At 30.8% G+C, this 22,934-nt stretch overlaps 3 protein-coding genes across 4 annotated transcripts; 1 reads left to right on the forward strand and 2 right to left on the reverse strand.

The window, feature by feature from the left end:
- The first annotated feature begins 671 nt into the window (after positions 1 to 671).
- Positions 672 to 9,556, forward strand: LOC146927775 (RNA-binding (RRM/RBD/RNP motifs) family protein). 2 transcript variants are annotated; one of them, XM_085700982.1, is made up of 6 exons: positions 672 to 1,168; positions 1,577 to 1,709; positions 3,039 to 3,171; positions 4,247 to 4,283; positions 7,250 to 7,541; positions 8,130 to 9,556. In XM_085700982.1, exons 1-6 carry the CDS (start codon positions 986 to 988, stop codon positions 8,153 to 8,155), a joined length of 804 nt encoding a protein of 267 aa, XP_085557108.1. In that variant the 5' UTR covers positions 672 to 985; the 3' UTR covers positions 8,156 to 9,556. The 2 variants fall into 2 exon arrangements, with proteins under 2 accessions (XP_085557108.1, XP_085557107.1); XM_085700981.1 differs by having other exon boundaries at positions 8,150 to 9,556.
- A 765-nt stretch (positions 9,557 to 10,321) lies between these two features.
- LOC146927776 (isoflavone 3'-hydroxylase-like) lies at positions 10,322 to 15,383 on the reverse strand. Its single transcript, XM_085700980.1, has 2 exons — positions 14,575 to 15,383; positions 10,322 to 11,143 (listed from the first exon to the last, which is right to left on the reverse strand). The coding sequence occupies exons 1-2, from the start codon at positions 15,364 to 15,366 to the stop codon at positions 10,532 to 10,534; spliced, it is 1,404 nt and encodes a 467-aa protein (XP_085557106.1). The 5' UTR covers positions 15,367 to 15,383; the 3' UTR covers positions 10,322 to 10,531.
- Positions 15,384 to 17,800: 2,417 nt separating this feature from the next.
- RAD52-1 (cobalt ion binding protein) lies at positions 17,801 to 22,231 on the reverse strand. Its single transcript, XM_085700983.1, has 4 exons — positions 21,904 to 22,231; positions 20,918 to 20,955; positions 20,727 to 20,821; positions 17,801 to 18,296 (listed from the first exon to the last, which is right to left on the reverse strand). Exons 1-4 carry the CDS (start codon positions 22,191 to 22,193, stop codon positions 18,153 to 18,155), a joined length of 567 nt encoding a protein of 188 aa, XP_085557109.1. The 5' UTR covers positions 22,194 to 22,231; the 3' UTR covers positions 17,801 to 18,152.
- Between the last annotated feature and the right edge of the window lie 703 nt (positions 22,232 to 22,934).

Consider the following 22,934-nt stretch of genomic DNA (forward strand, 5'->3'; position numbering starts at 1 on the left):
ACTTAAACGCATGTTAAAGAATCTAACGCATAAGCAGTCACTAAACAAAATACCAAACCTTGAGACTACTAGATAAATAAGTGATCTTATCATATCTCTATATACCTTTGTACCTACCTTGTTAGTGGTTTCTTCTTTAGCAAGTGAACAGGTAGGATGCGTTGGTGTTAGCATTTTTTTTCAATCCACAATATCAATTTTCTTCATGTGTTTTACTTAATATTTTGTTTGATGTATGCAAACTCTGTCTGCCCATTTAGGTTCCAAAAGAGAACTTGAATTCTCCCATCCTATCATTAGGTCTAATTTGAAATATTAGATTATTTTTTTTTGTAGAAAATTGAGGCTTAATTGAAGTGAATTCAAAATGAACAAGTAGGAAAAAAGTAACAAATGCATGCGGTTGTACAACCACATGGAAATTTGAATATAAAAACACAATGAAATGATTACAGCTACACAAAGTAATAATGAAATCGAACCAATATAAGCGCGAACCAATAAAAGCGCGAACCAATTCACACCCTCCCCGGTTTATGGTTTTGATTCTTAAAAAAAATATAATATAAAGTCTAAAGTATAGTATTGAATAATGCAAACTGGTGGGGTGGGGGCTGCTATGTATATAATTCATGTCCTTATTATGTAACACCCCTTTCCTCTTTTTTTCTATCTTTTGCTTTCTCTTCCCTCCCAATTCTCTCTCTCTCTCTCTCTCTCTCTCTCTCTCTCTCTGACCTAATTGTCTCTCTTCTATTCACATCACCACTCATCTCCAAAAACACACCAACCACTACCTTGAGAAGAAGATCCTTCTAAATTTACTATCTTTTTTTCATATTTTCCAACCCCATCACCTAGATCTATCTATAGACTTCATTGTTTGACCAAAAAAAAAAACACTTGGGAAGTTTTTTCATAGCTAGCTAACCCTAGAGGATAATATTTTGCAATAGTAAGATCATCATCATCAAGGAAACTCAACATGACTCCAATTAATTTGGCAGGACAATTTGGTGACACAACATACACCAAAGTTTTTGTTGGAGGATTGGCTTGGGAAACTCAAAAAGAGACTATGAAGAAGTATTTTGAGCAATTTGGTGAGATCTTGGAAGCTGTTGTTATCACTGACAAAGCCACTGGAAGATCCAAAGGCTATGGATTTGTATGCCTATCTTCTCTCTATATTTGAATTTTTTTTATCATTATCATGTTTTTATTCTATATATTAATTATTAATTTATTATTTCAAGTAGAAGGATTGATCTAAATGATCAAGTTTGTATATGATTTTTTTTATAAATAAAAATAATCCGTATTCGAAGTGATAAATGATTGAATCTCAATGAATCGTAGTAGCAAAACAACTCAAAAACTTGCAAAGAAATGAAGTATATATGATAATCCATGTTTAGTTTCTTTCACTAGCAAACAATAGTTCGTATTATGCTTTTGTCATTTTCATCTTATCTCAATTTTATATTCTTTATCTACCATTTTGTTTTTTTTTTATTTTTGGACAAGTTCATTCTTGTATAAATTGAAGTTGAAAATTTGTTTGTTTCCAATTTAGGTCACTTTTCGTGAACCTGATGCTGCTATGAGAGCTTGTGTGGATGCTGCTCCTATAATTGATGGTAGAAGAGCCAACTGCAACCTTGCTTCTTTGGGTGTCCAAAGATCTAAGCCTTCAACACCAAAACATGGTAATATTAATACTGTATAACAAAATATTTATTTACTAACTTCTTTTCTATAGTTTCTTTATTAATCTTTCATTATGGATTAATTTCTATGCACCAAAAATATCTCTAAATGTTAATATGATTGAATGTATGTATAAAAAATATTTTACACTAATACAAATTAATATTTATTATATACCTAATTAATAAACTCATCTTATCTAATTGAGTTTATATATAAATTATTCTGTTGTTATTGATATGATGTATAAGATCTCAAAGAAAAGTTACATTAAATCTTTTCATTTCTAGTTTATCACTATTAAAAGATGCTCTTGCATTTATCAACTCATTCTTGTTCACATATTCTCCACGTACAAGCTTAATGTTAATGGATATTCCTTTTCCAAATTATTATTATTTGTGTTTGAGTGAAACTCAAATCACACTGTGAAAATATTCTTTGATGAGAAAGCAAGACACACAGCTAAGTGGCAGCTAAGCTTGAATATTCTTCCAGAGTGGAAAGTTATGCTATGTTTTTTATCCAAGTGTAAAGAGTTTCAATATTTCATGCATGTTTTTGGGAAACAAATTAAATGAAACAAGTGTCCCTAAGAAGTATCGAAAAAAAAAAAGCAGTCTACTCTACTGCTTTTATTCCCTTTAGTGATATTTTTGGTTTTTTTAACTTTCATTTATCCTAAACTATATTTTCCTATATATATTTAACTTCAAACTCTTCCTAGTTCTTAAAACACTACTAGAAAAAAGTTGAATCATCAACAATAATTTATATAAGAAAAAATTATATTGATATCTATATTGAGCGTCTTTAAAGACATAAACACAATGAAAAATTAACTTCATATTTTTTATAAATTTTTTAAACAACAAAATTTTATTAATAATCAAATCTCTGTTCAAGAAGAACAAAGACCTGCAAGACAAAAACCAACAATGTATTCTGTATTTTTATATTATTTAAAGAGTATAACAATAAAATCCACATGCATTATTACGGGTCTTAACATGAATCATATAACATCAAAATTTTGCTACTTCAAAAAAAAAAAAAAAATCAAAATTTTGCTCTTGTTTTTTTGTGGGAGGGTTTCTTTGATTTTGTTATCGCTTGACATGAATACTTCTTGTACTCAAATTTGTATGTATGTTTGGACTTTTTTAGGAGATTTCTCCCTTTTATATTTTATCTATAATATATATTTGCCATTCAATAAAAAACATCAAAAAGTAGCTTTTTATCATGTGAAATGCATTCACAATATTTTCTTTTGAAATATTGAATGGTAGTATTGATTAATTTTATGTAATGATGAAAATTTGTAGGAGGAGGAGGGAGGAACATTAGGGTAATGGGTTCTTTCCAGACAGGATTTGGAGGAGTGGGATCAGCTTTTCCTTCAGCTGCAACCTTCCCTCATTATGCCATCCAGCAAGGGATACCTTATAATGTTTATGGGTATGAATATGCTTCTTGAACACTATAGTACTTTTTTATTTTCCTCTCTCTCTCTCTTTTCTATATCACACCATTTACATTTGTACTTTAAGGTTGGATTGAATACCACGTGCAATGCCAACTCATAAAACAACAAAACCATTCAATATAATTTAATATGCTAGCTAGGTTTATCACTAACACCAAGCAAGCAAGCATGCCTTGCCAGTTCATATGTAGTATTCTTTTTAAATAAATAAATAAAACAAATAGACCTGATTCCACATGGCCCCTTGATGTAACTTTTTCATCAACCTTACACATATTTCTCAATATGAACAAATAGAAAAAAAGAAAAAAATAATGGTCAGCACATATTTGTAAATGAGAGATGAGTTTATATGGGTTCACATGGGTTATTGTTAAAAACAAATAAATTCTTTCACATGCGTTTGTACTTGTTTTTCATTCTTTCAAACTTGTTATTCATTGGTTGGCTTTTTTTTTAAAAATTGTTTTTCATATTTTCTAAACAAAGTTTCTCTCTTCTCATCTCACTGATTTAATCTATAAGATAGGGAGATAAAGTAGGTAAATAAATAAAATATTTAACTATTTATGCAAGTATTTACACTTACGTATTTAATATTCTGTTGTTTCACATTATTTAAAAAAAAAAAATAGTACTCTCTTTAGTGAACAAAAAATTGAATATTACTCTCTTTAATTTGTAATATAAGAAAATAAAATGTTATAGTTTGTTTTATAAAGTATAACAAAATTACTCAATTAATTTTACTCTATTTAATAATATTATTCCTGAAATATTATTTAACTATTTAAGTTTCTTCTTTAAAAAAACTATTTAAGTTTCATAATATTATTCCTTCAAAAAAGTTTCATAAAATATTTCCTCAAAAAAAAATCATAAAATATTTATACTATTAAATAAGTTTCTAAGAATGCATGTTATATCATGTTTTTCTATACGTGCCGTTATATCAAACAGAATCATAGACATAAATAATTGCTCATGTTTTTTACTTACATAAGTTAAAGTATATTCACCTTGAATTCTTCCATTCTCTATTTTCAGGTACTCTTCTTACTCCCCCGATTACAGTTACCCTACGGTATGTACTTTTACCTTTTACTTTCTCTTGTCTGCTCTATATATACCTTTTACTTAGGATGCGTTTTGAAGCTTAACTTTTACGACACATTGCTTTTGATCGATCTTTCATGAAAATTCCAACTACTCTCTTTCAAATAATTAATCCTATAACAAATTATTAAAAAAAAGTTTGTCTTAAATGTATTCAATATAATTCAATTTATCTTTTTTTGAGAGGACTATGTCAAATTTTCTTTTTTGTTAAGGAGTCTAGTGATTAGAAATTAACTTTTTTAATGTGAATAAGTGGACTATGTTATCTATAGTATAATTACTTTTTTTTTTTTTTGAAATAATCTACAGTATAATTACTTTTTTTTTTTGAGAGAATATAGTATAATTACTAAAAATCACTATTCATGCAAAACTAATTAAATTAAATATCTCCTAGACTTGCACCTACATGAAAGATTTGTGATCTTTTATTTTCGTGATCATAATCAATTTGATTATCACTCTCAACCTAATTTTAGTATAAGTTCTAGAATTAATTTGTGTGGTAGGGCTGAAAAAGAGAATAAGAAAATATCTACGCCTCCAACTTTGAAAATACCATTTGATTAATTTAAATTTTATAAAGTAATATTTATTAAATGTATTTTAATTAATATATTTATTAAATGTATTTTAATTAAGTTTGTCAAAAAAAGGATTTTAATTAATTTTTACTTTTTTCAAATTTTAATCAAGTCTATCATATGTAATGGGATTATTTCCAAATTAATTTTAATTAATTTTTACTTTTACAAATTTTAGTTCTTTTATTTTTCTTGACTGGAAAAATTTCAGTAAGTTATAACATACAAAATGATATTATTCATAAAAAAAAAAATTTTAAAACAATCAATATTAATATGTTAATTATTAATTTATTAATATTTGTTGGGGATGGTATTAATATTTGTTGGGGATGGGAATCAATCTCGAAACCACTGTTATCAATTCACTCCTTAACTCTACCAACTCAGCCACCATATTAGTCTTATAATTGTCGTTCATAAAATACTTGTATTTCTCTTAGGGATAAAATACTTCTATTTAACTAGTTTATATTTTTTTATGAAAAAAAAAACTATTTTATATTTTGTTTTCAGTAATATCTTTTATTTTTATTAAACAAGTTTTTAAGAAACCAAGAGAAATTCGATAAATTGATTCAATTTTTTTTCATCTTAGCCAAAGATACCTGAAAAAGTTGTTGTGCATGAAGGATATCCGATTTCAAAAAAAAAATATTGATATATTAAAAATATATTTACATTTTGAATATAATTTAGAAACTAAACGAGATTTGTTATTTTATGTTTTTGGTGTATGAGATTTAGTTAATTTATTTTTTAAAATAATGATGATATATTTATTAAATTAATGAAAAAAATAAAAAATTTACTATAAAAATAATTAAATGGATAAATCCTACTTTGAATAAAAATAAGGAAAATGCTAACAAGTGCCCTAAGGACATTGTTTAAACATCTAAAAGTAGCAATTTTTGCATTGGAAATTGTACGGTTATAACTTTAAAAAGTGTTTGACTTGTATTTTCAAGACATAGTTTCTTTTTTTGGGTTCCTTAAACAATGCCCTTAGGGCACTTGTTAGCAAGACCCTAAAAATAAATAACGACTTATATATTAAAAGAATATTATATATCACTTTTTTTGAAAGAGAAAATTCTATTTTTCCCAATTTGGGGGTATGTCAAAATCATAAGATATAGGTGATGGCCCACAAATATAGGTATCAAAGAGGGTACAATAGTAAAATTATGTCAAGCTTGCTTATGAATGTGGGCACCAACTTTTTTCACTACAGCTCATTATTGTACCCTACAGAATGTGGGGGTGAACGTGGTAAGTCGGTGACCTTAACAGTACTATTGCTGCATATAATTGATGATTCCATAGAAACAACAAATGATTGTGGACTGCACTAGTCAAAGTTTTCTTTCACTCCTTTGTTCTATTTCTTTCCACTTTTTAGAAAGGAAAAAAACACAGTGATGTTTGTGGTCCATTTATTTAAATTTAGTCATAAACTTTCACGGTCTTCTATGCGTTCAAAGCCCCCCAAAATTATTTAATCCAATCCACTGCTTGCTATAGTCGTCCTTAAAAAATAGTCGTCCTTAAAAAATTGTTGTTCATATCTACTTATAATCAAATTCATTCATAATATATATGAAAAATATAATACAAAAGTTTCCATTGGATCCTATCGTTGTAGAATTTATATTATATCCGTGTGTAATATCTAACTACTTTTATAGCTACGAGACAATTATGGCCAAACAATCTTTCAAAAAAATATTATGGTCAAACATATATAGATATATATACATGGACAAAATTATGATGAAAACCACTCTGATTTTTGTTTTTGTTAACTGTTTTTCCTTGTTATTCTTGATTTTAAAAAATAGTTATTTTATGACTTTTTCAACGTGCAAAAATGACTTTTTTTTTTGTGGTGGCCGGGGTTTGAAACCCGGATCTTGCATATCTTATGTATTGTTCATACCAACTGAGCTAAGTTCACGAGGACCAAACGTGCAAAAATGACTACTAGTATATTTGAAAAATTATAATTAAAATTAATTTACATCTGAGAAAATAATTTACATCCAATCATCAAGAAATTATACCAAAATTTCCTTGTTATGCTCAAAGAAAATAATTTACATCCGAGAATTTCATTTTGTTGTAGTTCTATTTCTTTTAAATGTAAATGAAATTTTGTAATATAGTACATAAAATTTAAAGTTATTGATTATGTTAATGTTAATTATAACTAAATTTATAATAATAATATTCTATTTTTGTGATAAAATTTATTAGAGTGATGATTTTCACTTATAATAAAAATGTGGTTTTTTGAAACGTAATGGAAAATAAAAATGTGGTTGTAACGTAATGGAAAATGCAGAGCTACTATGGTATGTACGGTGGGGCAACAGCACAGTATCCTGTTTATGGAAATGGACCAGCTGGAGGGATGATGACTGGTGGTGCAGCAGCAGCAGCCTACTACCCATATCTTCAATATGGCGAAGGAACCGGCGGCGCAACTACCGGCGGCTACACTTCTGGCCAAGGTTATGGTGTTAACTACCCACCTCAGGTGTTTCAATATTCTCCAATTGCTTCAACTGGTGGGTATGCTCAGCACTATGGAACACCCATTTCTCTTGCTCCTTCTCCTGCTGCCTTGCCATCAGGTTTCTACTTCTTACTATACTCTCATAATCATGGTTTTAAATTAGGGTTGCAATTATATTGCACGATTATTGATCAAACTATACTTGCGCACAAATTCATATTTTCTTCTACTGCTATTAATTAATAGTTCTAGTCAAATCTCGATAGTTGGACTGAGGTGTGATTTAAGTTCAACCATCGAAATTTGGCTTGACGAGTTAAATAAGCGCATAGGATTAGAACTAGTTGAAAACTACAATGGTTTTAAATTTGGATTGCAATGCAAACTTTTATATTGCATGATTATTGACCAAACTACACTTGCGGACAAATTCATATTTTCTTCTACCGCTATTTAACAGATTTAGTCAAATCTTGATAGTTGGACTGAGGTGCAATTTAAGTTTAACTATCAAGATTTTACTTGATCGTTGGACTGAAGTGCAATTTAAATTCAATTATTGAGCTTTGACTTGACCAGTTGAATAAGCGCATAGGATTAGAACTACTTGAAAACTACAATTTAAAACTATGATAAATTTGTGTTGGTTTATGTGATTATGCAATTTGGTCATATATGTATTAATGAGGTGCTAATATTGTGACAGTGTGTTTTGCTGTGCCACAGGCGTGACAATGGCTCTACAAGCTCCAATTCCTCATCGTTAGAGACTCATATCATGATCTCAAAAATTCTAGCTGTGTCAAAACTTCCCAAGTTATTATTGCTTCTTGAAGTCTCTAGTATCATCAATCAACCTTTGGTCTAACCATGGTGTTTCTCATCACACACACACACTCACTTTCACTAACACCAAAGAAAAAAAGCCCATCATTGGAATTTGGGCTTTTCCACTCATCATTATCATAGGCCCCCCATAGGGGCCCAAAGGTTTCCTCTCTATGTAATTTGGAGAGTCATACTCATCATGCATTACCCCCTCCCCATTTTTTTTGTTCAAGAAAAAAAAGTTGCATTGGTTCCTTGAAAGGTACCAAAAAGATGTGTAATCACCAACAAAAGCTATAGGAAATAGCTAAGTTGGAAAAATGAATGGGAAAACTTAGCCCTTGGAAAGGTTGAGTAAAAAAATCATCTTGTTAATTAACTTTGACCCATGGAGGGCAAAGTGAAAGTAATAAAGAATGGTTTTTCAAAAATTGTAAATTGAAGAATCTCAAAAATAGGTAGCTCATTATTAAAAAATTAAACTAGTTTTGGAAAAACAGAATTGCTAATCACACCTCTCTGGATGACGAGGAAAGTTTAGCAATCGTGGACATTGGATGTCCCACCTTTTTTGTATGGTAACGTCTAGATATATAGCCTTAGTCTTTAGTGTTAATTAGGATAAGTCATGTTTATCAAATTAATTTTCATAAAAAAGGGTTTAACCAACAAACCAATTAGTCATCTTCCCTTTTTGGGTAAGGGAAGAAAAAATACTAACTATGTTTTTTTTTTTCTTTATGTAAATTCATTGTGGCTAAACTAAGGTAGTTTAAGCCCAATTTAGTTATTTTTAGGAGGGAAAGTAATTTTTTTACACTCCCAATTAGCATATGTTGTACATGTCATCATCATTTTGAGAGCTACATCAATGGAATGTGTAGAACTCAAAAAAAAACACTTGCACGTAACCTAGGGAGATATTTGGGTTCCCTTGGTTACTTCACTTTGCTCACCAACCATGGTTAGGACATAGGTGAATTAATGAGAATCTCATCATCACTCTTTTCTTTGTCTCTCTCTCTCTCCATTTCACAATCTCCTCCCTTTATTTAATCTCTCTCTATGGCAACTTTTAAATTGAGATGGACCTTCATACTCTATTAATTTTATGTTTAAGTCTATGTATTATTTGGATTGTAATTAGGAAATCTAAAGTAGGAGGATCAATTCATTCTCTGCTGGATGAGAATGGATTTGCTACTTTTCTACCATGCCTTTAATTTCTTGTATTATGTTTATGTCAATCAACATGTGTTCAAGAAGTTAATGCTTTCAAACAATGTTAGATTTGTTATATCCCAATCGATGATTTCTTACAATATTATTATAAAGTCTATTTTTTAAATAAAAATAAATGTATTGGAAGGGTGTTGGAATTAATTTATTAATTCATCATACAAAACTTTTTTTTTTCACACAGCAAAAACTTCTTATTTCGAAATTTTACCGTGACTAAAAAGTACGATTTTATTTTGTAAAGACTAAAAACGAAATTTTAAATATTTATTGAGACCAATTACTTAATTAACACTTTTTTATTCTATTTTATATCAGCATTATTTTCTGAATACTTGTGTTAGTTTACATGAATGGTACGTGTTCTTCTATTTGTTTTAACTTTTTCTTTGTTCTCATCCATATTATATTACTTTTTCATTTTATTTTTTTGAGCAAACTGAATTATTCTTTTGCTTCATAACTTCATTATGTATATGCTCTCATCTATGTTAGTTTATTCCTGTTTTGTTTTATATGTAATATATTCATGTTTTCTATCATTCTGCAATTGTAAACCCGTCTTGTTTGTTTTGATCCATGGGCAATTGATTTTATTATTATGTAAACCTATATTACCAAATAACTTTCAACATAAAAATAACTTTAAAGTAAAAAACTAAAAAAATTCACCAAACAACTTTAACTTTATTTCTAATGCTCTGATTTTTAACTTTGTTTTCAAAGTAGTTTTTAGATCATAAAAAAACCGAACCAAATGAAAAGTGAGTGAGAGAAAAAGCTCTAATCACTCATTCTGAAATGAGTGATGATGGATGCACAATGAAAGGAAAAAAAAAACTTATATTTATGTGAAAATTACTTATTTAGAACAATATCGCACAAGACGAGGAACAACACAACACCGTACTTGAAAGACAAAATCATGAAGAAGAAAAAACATATATGTGTATGTGTGTAAATCACTTATCCAAAACTTTTACAGAAACATTTATTTCGTGTCAATGTAGATTTTAATGCACGGATGTGCGCACTAGATAATCAATTATTGGATAACTTCTTGATGATTGGTCGTGCTTTACACATTGCTTCTAATGGATTAAGCTTTTCCATGACAACCCCTGTACTATTTTCTGTCATATCTATTTCCTCATCAGTTAATCGTTTCCATTCAAAACACTGAATCAACAATGCCAAACTCAACCACATTGTGCGATATGCCAAACCTATTCCAGGACAAGCCCTTCTTCCAAAACCAAATGCAATTAACTTGTTTACCTCACCTTCTTTTTCAAACCTCTCTGGATTAAAACATGCAGCATTGTTCCAAATTTCATCATCTCTTTGAATAGCCCATGCATTAATCAAAACTATAGTGTCACGTGGAATAGTATAACCTTCAATATTGCACTCATCTGAAGAAAAACGAGGCAATAGTAATGGAGCAGGAGAGTACAATCTTAGTGTCTCGTAGATAATATTTTGAATGTAGGGAAGATTTGAAATGTCTGACTCATCTACCAAACGATCATACCCTATTTGAGTGTCCAATTCATCCTTTGCTTTTTTCAATATCTCTGGGTGATTTAATAAAGCAGATATTGCCCACTCTAGAGTCACAGCTGAAGTGTCTGTTCCACCAAGGAATGTACCCTACAACACAATTAAGTAAAATATTAATTTTATAACCAACTAATAATTAGGGTAAAGTGATTAATAAACTCACCACCAAATCATGAATTATTTGGGAGAATCTAAAATTAATTTTTTTAATAGGACAATGTTTTGTCACATTTTATTTATTTTACGGCCGAATTCCAACTTACTAGGTTTCCTTCCTCTAAGAATCAAAGGATTAATAAAAAAAAATTGATTTTATTCAATAATTACAAACGTTTGAAATATTATATATTTTTCAAAAAAACACTTTTTAATAGTCTTGTTTAAGACAATCTCTCCGACTTGTCTTAAATGAAAAATTAAAACAAGAATAAATCATGACAGAAGAGTTGTTTAACATTTTTTTTCTATTTTTTTTTATTTACATTGCTTATATTAAGGCTTAAATATGTAGCTAGTTCTTGTAATTTGGTGAGTTCTTAGTTTTTGTCTATGTATCTTTTTTTGTTTGAAAACAAACCCTAAAAGATCAAATGTCTTTGGTTTTGGTCCCAGACGTCAAGGTTTGTTCAAAAATTGGATTTGCATTATAGGAATTGTGTTTGTGTATTCAAATGGTTATTGTGCTTCAATGCAGTTTAATGTGGCATTTGAAGCACTTTCTTTGAGCAATGTTGATAAACCTGAAGCTGGTTCAAATCATTTTCTTTTGTTGTTAATTTTTTTGTTTCTAAATCTTTAAGTTTTTTGGTTTCTAAATCTTTAACATTAAAAGTTAATTTGGTGTTGAAGGTTGAAGGGAAGATGAGGACGGGGGAGGAGATGGATGAGAAGTTTGTGTAAAATTTTAATTTGTGTTATGGATTTGGGATTATTTCAACAGTTTATGCGATTGAAGAGGATGATCCTAATTTTCTGGATTCAATTTTTTTTTAGATTGAAGACATTGATGTTAATTTTGTGGATTCAAAGTTTTTATTTATGAAATGGTTCTAAATTGAAAGATAAAAAATTTGTTGGAGTGGAGTTAGAAACCGATGATGGAGACATGGTTAGCAAAATTGGTGGATATGGGTAGAAGAATAGTGGAAGGCATGAGGAGAGAGAGTGAGAGAGAGAGGATGAAGATTTTTTTCGATTTCAAATGTTTTTATATTTGGTAATTCTTTTCAATCTTCATTTTTTTTGGTTTTGGTCCCTCTCACTTATTGACTAATCATCTCCTTTGTCACGTGTCCTTCGCATAAATTCTACTTTTTCTATGGTCACCGCAAACCCTCCTAAAATCATTTTTTGAGAGTTATTATTGAATTGAAAATTTATTTCGAACTGTAATTGGATTTAGAGTTGTTGAATTTGGTGTGAGTGGTTCGATTGAGAAAGAAAGTGATTGAGCTGGGCTCGAAGGGATTCAGTTGGGTTTGAAGGAAGGAATGGGTTTGTGTGTGTGTGATATATATATATATATATATATATATATATATATATATATATATATATATATAGAGAGAGAGAGAGAGAGAGAGAGAGAGAGAGAGATGGGTTGGTGAGGAGAGCGGAAATGAAGGTGGAGAGATGATACGAGGGAAATGAAATGAAGGTGAAGAGAGTGGAAATAGATGGGTTGTTTGATGGTGGTGGTGGTGGAGGAGGGCCATGTACAAATGGAAAAGTTAAAATTAAATAAATTAATAGAATGGACTAAATCGACAAGCAGGGATGAAATTAAAGGACTAAAACAAAACTTTTATCACCTTTGTTTCTAATTATAAGACCTTTTTGAAAAAATAATTTGTCCATTTTTATAAGACCTCTTTGATATTTCCAAGTACATTAATTATTTCTTTACCAACATACCCTTATTTATTTTGCATTTTTTTCTTCAATCAACAATAAATATTATATTGAAAACATAAATTAACTTTATCTCTCTTAAGGATAAAATTGTAAAAATAATAGTAATTATATACAAATTTAATACTACAACGAACTTTCTTAATCTCCGCAATTTTGGCAAAAGGCTCTTATATTTAGTGACGGAGGTAGTATTAATTAGGGACAAAAATAAAACTCAAAAATTAATTAAGGGATCAAATATACAATTTAGCCTATTTTTATTTTCATCAAGTCAAAACTTATATTAATTCTTTTTGACCAAAAAGCATTTATCAAAGTCACTGTTCAAGAATCATTATTTTTTGACAAAGTTCTATCGACAAACAGGATGAAACTAAGGGACTAAAACAGAACTTTTATTAATTAGGGACAAAAATAAAACTCAAAAATTAATTAAGGGGTCAAATATGCAATTTAGCCTATTTTTATTTGGGAAATGTTAACCGGTGCCCCAGGGGCACTAGTTAAGGCCTTTAAAAGGTAACTTATCATGAAAATATGTATAATCAATTTATCAGAAATAAAAATATTTGACTTTTTCATAAAATAATTTCTTCTTTTGGAATCCTTAAAGAGTGTTCCGAAGACACTCGTTAACAAGACTCTTTTTATTTTCATTAAGTCAAAACTTATATTAATTCTTTTTGACCAAAAAGCATTATCAAAGTCCCTGATCAAGAATCATTATTTTTTGACAAAGTTCAAGAATCATTATTATTGATTAAGAGGTGAGTCCGGGTATGCTCCATTTACCATATGCTCCATTTATCCAATTTAGGGTCTTGGATGAATGACATGTGGTAAAAAAGGATTGAATGGTTCAGATTAAAAATAAACAAAACATCAGTTTTTTTAATTAAAAAAAAAATAGAGATGAAACACGCCTTCCTCTTTCTCTTCTTCTATTGTAAACAAGTATTCACCTCATGGCTTCATCTTCCTCAATCGTATCACTCACCGCCATGTCTCCCGGTGCCACCGTCGATCAAACACAGCATCTCCTCTTCCGCCGTCACCGTTGCTTCTCTTCTCTTCCACACCAGACGATTCATTTATCATTATCAATTACTTAGAAGGGGCGCAGTGCTGCACATGTTTCACTATAATAATAGAAATGAACTGCAGCCATTTCATATTGAAATTATTATCTTATTTTGTTTTTGCGTTTTATGTAGTTGATTATTATTCAGAAAAGGAAAAAATGAAGAGGTGATATTTCGATGGAAATTGACAAAAAATTAAGTGAAGAGAAGAATATGACCTAAAAAGGATGACAGCAGCGAAGAAGAGAGCATGAGGAAGAGGATGCCTGATTAATTTCTATTTAATTATTTTAAATCTCAACCCTTAATTTTTCTTTTACCACACGTCATTCATCCAAGACCCTAAATGGGGTAAATGGAGCATATGGTAAATGGAGCATACCCAGACTCAAGATTGGTCGACTATATGTCAAAGTGGAATCCAAATCCAAATAGCAGACATCATTTTTTTTAAAATAAATTACTCAAAAATTGAATAATTGAGTTTTTTTTTTTACAAAATTGAATAATTGAGTTGTTAATTACCTGAATAAGCCCTTTGATAATCTCATCAGAGTAATACTCAGGTTGAGATTTTTGCAAAGTCAATAGATGTTGTGTCATTGTATTTTCATTGTGCTTCCCACTTCGAATCTCTTCAACAATTCCTTGCAAAAACGAATCACTTCTCTTCCCAATATCCTTCATCTTCTTAACCATGCCATCAAAATCAAACAACCTAAGTAAAGGAACAAAATCTCCCTTATTATTCGCCCCAAACAACGGCATCATCTCTGATACCATCTCTTTAAACTTTTTAAATTCCGCGGTATCACCAGCAACCATAGTCGTCATATTATCAAACGTCATATCAGTTAGCCTCGTCCTTAGCTCAACTCGTGTGAACCCATCACACGAGTCCCGGACTAGACTTGTTACAAGCTTCAACGTCCCTTTCCTTCGTGTTTCTGTGAAGGAGTTGAGACGTTGCCTTGAGAGGATGTCGAGGGTGATGATTTTGCGAAGGTTACGCCAATGATCTCCGTAAGGGGCGGAGTCTAAGCTAGTGTAATTGTAGAAAAGATATTTTCCGGTGAGGAAATGAGGTCGGTTTGATAAAACAACGTCGTGATTGGCTAAGCATTGTTGAAGTAGGGCTTGGGAGGAGATAACAACAACACGACGTGACCCGAACCATAAAGAGAAGATGTTTCCTATTATGGGAAGAGTTATTGATGGACTTGGTGGAAGGTTTTTAAACTTTCTTCTTTGTAGTAAAAGCTTCAAGGTAAAAATGAAACTAAGGGAAAGGAGGGAGTAATATAACAAAGGAGACATTGTGTATTATCGTGTGTATTCAGCCGAGTTTGGAGATGCATAAGCATTTATAGTTGAGTGATAGTGAAAATAAAAACTGAGCTGAAATTTGAAACTAGTGGAGATGAAAGAGATTGATTACCAACAGAAGAAAATTAATCAATCGAAATAGAAAAGTCAGATATGTCGTAGTTGTTGATGATGTGAGGCTGGGATATAATTTACAATAATAAATAGAGTGATATTATGTTCCGGTGAGTTTAACTCAATTGTTATGCGTACACCATACTTCTCTATGTTTAAAATGTGTCAAATCCGACCACTAAAGTTGTTGATGATGTGAGGCTGGGATATAATTTACAATAATAAATAGAGTGATATTATGTTCCCGTGAGTTTAACTCAATTGTTATGCGTACACCTTACTTCTCTATGTTTAAAATGTGTCAAATCCGACCACTAAACTACTTGATCAAAAACTAAAAAAAATAGAGTGGCGTTATTTTCTTTGTCAAGTAGTAGATAGAGTTTCATTCGGAAAAAAAGTAGTAAAGAGTTATCACATCCAAAAAAGTAGTAAATATAAAAATACATCTCTTATTATAAATCATACAATCATAGAGATAAAGATCATAATGATCAGCAAGAAAGGAAACATAAAAGTATCTAATTAACCAATCAACCAACTAACTTTAGTTTACATGTTATCTAACTCTAATTTATGTTCTATGATTAGAAGAGAGATAAAAAAAAAAAAGTAATAAAATAATAGAATTATATTTAAATCGTATAAAATTACATTGTTGGACAACCAAGTTGTATTTTTTTGTTTTTTGTTTTTGACAAAAGGACAACCAAGCTTTTTGAAGGAAAAAGGACAACCAAGTTGTTAACATGTTTGGTTTGAGCTTATTTCGAGCTTATGAAAAATAGCTTATGTAAATAAATAAGCTTTTATTTTAATTTATAAGCTCACACTCACGAAAATCGTATCTTCATAAACTGTTTTTTCATAAACTACCTTAAAAACTTATAAATAATACATAAAAACTTATTTATTTGCATAAGTTGTTTTATATAAGCTCTAAAATAAGTTAATCCAAACGGACCCATAATACTATTTCTGTTATTTTTATTGAAAGGAACATAATATTTCATTATTGTTATTGAAAGGAACATAATATTTCTTTATTAAATAACTACAATATTTAAATACCTTAAATTTAAACCACCTGAAAAAAGATACCCTTAAATTTTATACATTGATTCAACATTTTATTTTCTTTTCATCTCCTTTTTTCTTCCTATCATATCAGCAATGTGACTTTTTTTTTTCAAATAAGTATCAACATGTCATACCTAACATAACACATATGTCCTCGTAAATTTAGCTCTGTTGATATGGACAATACATAATATATGCAAGGTCCAGGGTTCAAATCTCGGCCACCAACAAAAAAAAAAAAAAAACATAACACATCTATTTTTTTTTTTTTACGGAAAAAAACATAACACATCTATTACATTACTCTTTTTGTATCTATTTCTTTTAAAGTGTAGATAGATTTTAAGTGTCTACACTCTACCCCCTCAGAAAAAAGTTTTAGTTGTCTACCGATAATTTTCCCCTAAATATATTGTTGTGACTATTTTAGAATAACTTCTAATATTCCATTTTTTTATAAGCTTTTTTACCAGGCCAAAATAAACTAATAAATTTTTATGATTTTTTAATAAAATAATTGACAATATATAAAATAATTGACAATATATTGGCTACAAATTATTTCACTACAACAGAGCTGCAGCAACCGACACGTACCACATTTAAACCTCAACAAGGTCTACTCTCATATTTCTTTCACGTCTTAAATTCTTTAGGAGGAGGCAAAAAGTCTTCAAAATTGACAACCTCAATATGTTCACGAAGTTCTGGTCCAGTCCACAAAGGGAATTGAAAATAATTTATGTTGCATATGTGCAATCTGATGTGACTTACGTGAGAAATAATGCAGAGAAGGTTCCACCAATGTCCAATTTTGCGGCCGTTGCTTACAAGCTCGCTATTACCTTTCCACCTATGATGGTGCCCGGTCAAATTCCGATGTCACAGCTTCATTTTCTTTTGCACAAGTTTTAGACAAATCTTGTGAGGTTCCCTAAAAACAACTGCTACAGCTGGGTCAGAAGGTTGTAAGAATCGTCTTCACAGACGTAATCATATTCTTACCGCAAATTTTAGATCAGTTGGACTCATAGGTTGGTAGGTTTAAATAGATCAAACACCTAATCAGTTTTATTGGTACGCACAACTGCATAAACTAATCACTCAAAACAGATAAGACACAACACAAGGATAAGATCCAATTCATACGGCAAAAGTTAACACTTATCTGTTAAGCATAAAAAAATAGTGGTAGTAGTCGTAGTAATCAACAAATTAGTATGCAATTAAATTTTAAACATAATTTAACTGTTTCATATCAAAAGAACAGCAGTCCATCAATTCTCCTCAAAACATCGGATGATAGAACCATACAATGGTTGAACGAGTCAGATAACTACAACCGAAGTCATTTCGTTTCCTACTAGATGGACGTAAGCAACAAAATGGATCAAACTATACCTTAATGTCCTATCATGAACCAAACAGAGAACTCAAAAAAGATAAAAACATATCGCGATCATGACAAAATGCTACCTTTTAAGTGGTAACTAACCATACGATCTTGTTTCAGAGTAACGTAATCATAGGCTAAATGCCAAAAATATACAATGGCAGTTAACCAGACATGAAAAAACGCTTGTTTATGACGCTTCTTCATGATAAAGGTGGAGCCCCAGTCCAAAGCGTGCGCAAGCTCTTCGAAAAGCCATTGCTTCTGCCTTCTGTACAGGATCTCCATAATTTGTATCATCTGTTGAAGCAGTACCAGTTGATTCCCTAAATATCTAGAGAAATAATGGAGTTTAGAGAAGACTAAAACAGAATTAAAAATAATCTGTAGACAGAAAGAACAGGAGCTAACTAACAACTGTCCTTGTTTCATTTTCTGACTCAAACACCGTAGCTATATTATATCTACATCATGTTTAAATATCGATATCCAAAGACTTCAAAAGCAATAGCAAAAAGTTGAAATCAACAATGATTGTAAATAAACTCGAGAAAAAGATGCAAAAGCAATCTGCGGTCATATAAATGTAAATTTTGTTGTTGAATTATAGAGCTTCTAAAGCTCCACTGCCAAGAAAGCTGAACAACTCTTAACCTAGTTCATATACCAGTTAGTCAAACATTTTCGCGTGTTTACAAGACTCCAAAGACATAGCTAGCCCAAGATTTCTTGGCATCTATTAATTTTTTTTCAGCAGTTTGACGTCTTGTAAATGTTCGTCGATTGAGCACATTAAACATTTAGTTCCTTAAAAGTCACTCAGCTGACTTGTATGCATGATGAAGAAACTGAATTGTGTGTAGTTTATAATGTAGGGAAGATAGGTTGGCTCAACTTTCCAGGATTTTGTTCTATATACTGATGGCTCGTGAAGGTAGTGTTATTGTGTCTAGAAAGTGGAAGATATTTGATATATACTTGTCCTTTTAACCAACACAATACTAGGCAAAGGTTAACACTATCAAAAGACAGTAAAATGTGAGAATCAAAATATTGATGCAAATCAAAGATTCAATGTGTTAGGTAAGCCATCTAGTTTATTAATCAAGTTTAAGGATCTATGACGAAGTTTCGATCACAACAAACGTCGTATAAGTAGTATTTTATTAGTGTGTGTTTAGATGGGGAATGGAAGAGGTATCAGTAAATTGTGATGTCAAGTATAAATAGCAGAAGCTATTTCAAGGAGCATCTGCAGAACCAAAACCTCATCGGTAGTTCTAATTGCTAAGTCAAATAAAACAGTAAATCAAGTTGTATAGAACGTCAGAACTTGATGTCTCTATCAAGAAAGGAAGCACCCAAGTTAAACTTCTGCTCCTAATATATAAAACCGAGAGCTTTGAAAAATTCCTTTTATACCCCAAGTACAGAATTTCTTTTCATACCCCTAGTAATTTGAAAATTGAAAAAACTTAGGTGCATTTACTTAAGTGTTTTTCGTGTTGTCCTTCACTTAAAATACACATAACTACCCATGATTTCCTCAAGCAATAATTTTCTCAAAGATTATTATAACTGCTAGAAGTGTATTTTAAGATAAAAACAACACAAAAAACACCCAAAAATAATGCACCTATGTTTAGTCATTTGAAAATTACAGTCAAGATGGTAGATACTGGTTAAAAATATGAAAAAATATTGTTTATCGATAGAAAACTCAATTACATTCTAATTTCCAAGAGACCTCCCTCTTTCCAAGAATGCAAGGGTACTAGTACCAATACGAGTAATGATAAGGGATTTGATATTTTTTAGAAAACAAAGGTATGGATACATTGATATAAATATAAAAGATAAGAACTCAATACATTTGACTCTATCCTCTCCAAAATCAAAGACAGCCCTCTCTAATTTTCCTTTCATCTAATTTACAGGGAATGAGATTTCAACTAAGGGGGCTAGTGAACAAAAGACTGTCATTTAGTAAAGCGGCATAGAAGTAGAATGAATGAAGAATCCAGACCAATCTCATAACAAGACATATAAGTAGTAAATATAAAACAACACACGCACAATCTTGCTGTTTGAGACTGTAAAATGTTGGAGAGTTTATTATAGATGGTTCATTAATAACATGTTAGCACCTCTAGAGCACTAGAAATGAGCTCTGAAGCACGGACACTGCTTATAGTGAGTGTGTCCCGGTGTCTGACACGTGTCGGTGTCGGACACACGTCAGACACCGGTACAACATGTGTCAGATGCTGGTAGCAGTGTCCCGAAAAAGAAAAAAAAAATAGACAGACACGGCAGCGACACTGCAAGACACGGGTATAGAGAGACATGGCTGGAGGAACCAAAACGATACAACCCAAATAAAAGTAGAACTGTGGGCTTCTTTCAAAACGATTGCTATGTAGGATCTGAAACTTAACAAAACCCTAAAGAACAGCAATTGATGATTAGAATGTAATAAAACAATGAATCAATGAGACGAAAACATAAACCTTAGAGGGAGAAATTAAAATAAATAGATAACGAACAAACAAATAAAAGGATCGTGATTTTCTTAGAATTTGGGTTGGAAGAACTCAACCCCACAAATGTGAGACTTTAAACAGACTTTATCATAGAGTTTAACATATACTAGTAAATATCTCGGACAAGAATACAAATATGGGGGAAAATACGGAAAACATAGATATGAAATACCACCAAGTGCATTAACGGAAAACTCTAAATAGATCGAAGATGCAAGTACCTCAGCATCAGTCCCATAAAGAGTAACTCGGTAAACAACAGAAACAGATTTGGCATCAGCAGAATAGGTGATATTGCGAACCTCGCCAGACCACTCTAGCATAAGAAAAACAAATAAATCAATTTAACATTGAAACAAAACTAGCAAAATTAATCAAAAGGGTTGCATGTATGTGTAATGTGTATATATACCGGGAGCGTGTAAGTTCAAAACGCGGTTCACAGTATGCCTGCAACAATATTCATAATAACAAAGGGTTAAATACATTTTTAATTTCTATAATTATCTCAAATTTTGTTTTCAATACATGTATCCACTTTTAAGAGTCTATTTGGATTTGGATTGAGTTATTTGAGCTTAGCTTTGTTTGGATAAACAGCCTAATTAAGCATTTACAGCATGAGCATTTATCATATATGTACTTCTGTAAAAGTTGCTTCTATAAAAACAAAAAATAAAGTCAAATTATTTTTATATAGCTTACAGACAATTTTCAAAAGTTATCTTAGAGAACCTATTGAAAAAGCTTATGTCATAAGCTTTTTTCATAAGTCCTTTCAAAAGCACTTTTATGATCCAAAGATAAACTCAAATAAGTCAATCCAAACATTTGCTTAAATAGTCCTTTTCTAGCTGGATGTGTTACGATCTTTCAATGCATTGAAATTCCAAAATAGTCCCTGATTGCATTATGTTAGTCAAAATAGTCCCTGATTGCATTATGGTAGTCAAAATAGTCCTAACTTTAAAATGTTATGTTAATAATGTCATATTAATCCCCCCGATATACTTATTTATTGTGGCCTATTACGTTAGGCACTATGTTGACTAACATAATGCACAATCAGGACTATCTTAGAATTTCGATGCATTGAAGACTATTGTCGTTCCCGTAACATATTCAGTGACAAAAATGACTATTTACCCAAATTTTTATTCAGCTATTTAAGTCGTTTATCCAAACAAGCCTAGGTCCAACAAATTACTAAACTGGTTAATACCAAAAAAGTTTTTCAAAATTGTAGGACTAAAAAGGGTTACAGAGCAGAGAACTGAAAACAAAACAAAATGCAAATTATACTAACACATTTAACTCTAATAATGAAGACAACAATGTTATTACAAGAATACGAGGATAATAAAGTAGTTTATTAGGGTTAGGGTTAAGGAAAATTACCAAGGAATGTATCGAATATGAAACCCATCTTTCTCAACACGAGTTTTAACAAGAGAATCAGGAACTTTCTTGTTCAGCTCTTTCAGTATTTCAGACAGAGGTCTACAGATTCCTGAAGTCGGTACATCATCTGCCACTTTCTCAAAATCTGCTGATGATAATGATGATGCTTTTGCATGGTTTAACTTTGAATAACACCGATTTTGCTTCAGAAAATAGGATAGGGTTGTTCTTAGGTGATTCTGTTTTAGGGCAGAAGAAGAAGAAGAAGACAGTGATGATGTTGCCATTTGAAATTAGTCAAATGAGTCGTTTGATTTCAGTTGTGGAGGTCAAGTGGGGTTATATAACTTTGAAATTTAATGGGCCTGGCTTTTTTATTGTTTTGACAATTATTCTTCCCACTTTTCTTCAAGACACCCCAAAATTACCAAATTACTCCCCAAGTCATTTGTGTGTTGTTGAGGTTAATTTGGTAATTTTGGATATTTTAGAGTAAAACTTAAAGTGAGAAGAGTAACACCAAAACAACTTGGTTAAACACCCAAACAAATAGAGTGAATTGGTTTATTTTGAACTCAATAAATAGGGGTAGCTATTAACACCGAGACAAATTGGTTAAACACCTATGAAGCACTAAAACGGACACCGGACATAACATTAACAAATTGGCACCGTTAGTAATTTGTGAAAATGGCATAATTAAATGTAATTGTATGTGTTGGTGTTGTTTCGGTTTTCAACACTGATATGTGTCGAACACTAGACAGTTTTCGATCAGAAGTGTCGGTGCTACAGAGGAAACCACATTTCCCTTGTGTTATCCAAAATGTCAAAAAGAAGTTTGTGAGAAGCAATGCTTTAAAAATTGAACCGGAGATTGAAAAGTGAGACTTTTGGATCATGGTTCAATCTGATTCAACTAAATTACAATTTAATCAGGAATCAACTAGCTTGGGAATTGCTGTTATTTACATTTATAGATGAACGGATGACATACAATACAAGATAAGAACCTTCTACAACGCGTT

The sequence above is a fragment of the Medicago sativa genome, chromosome 4 (assembly GCF_051527215.1).
Source record: "Medicago sativa cultivar Bolivia chromosome 4, Bolivia_mono, whole genome shotgun sequence".
Classification (NCBI taxonomy): Eukaryota; Viridiplantae; Streptophyta; class Magnoliopsida; order Fabales; family Fabaceae; genus Medicago; species Medicago sativa.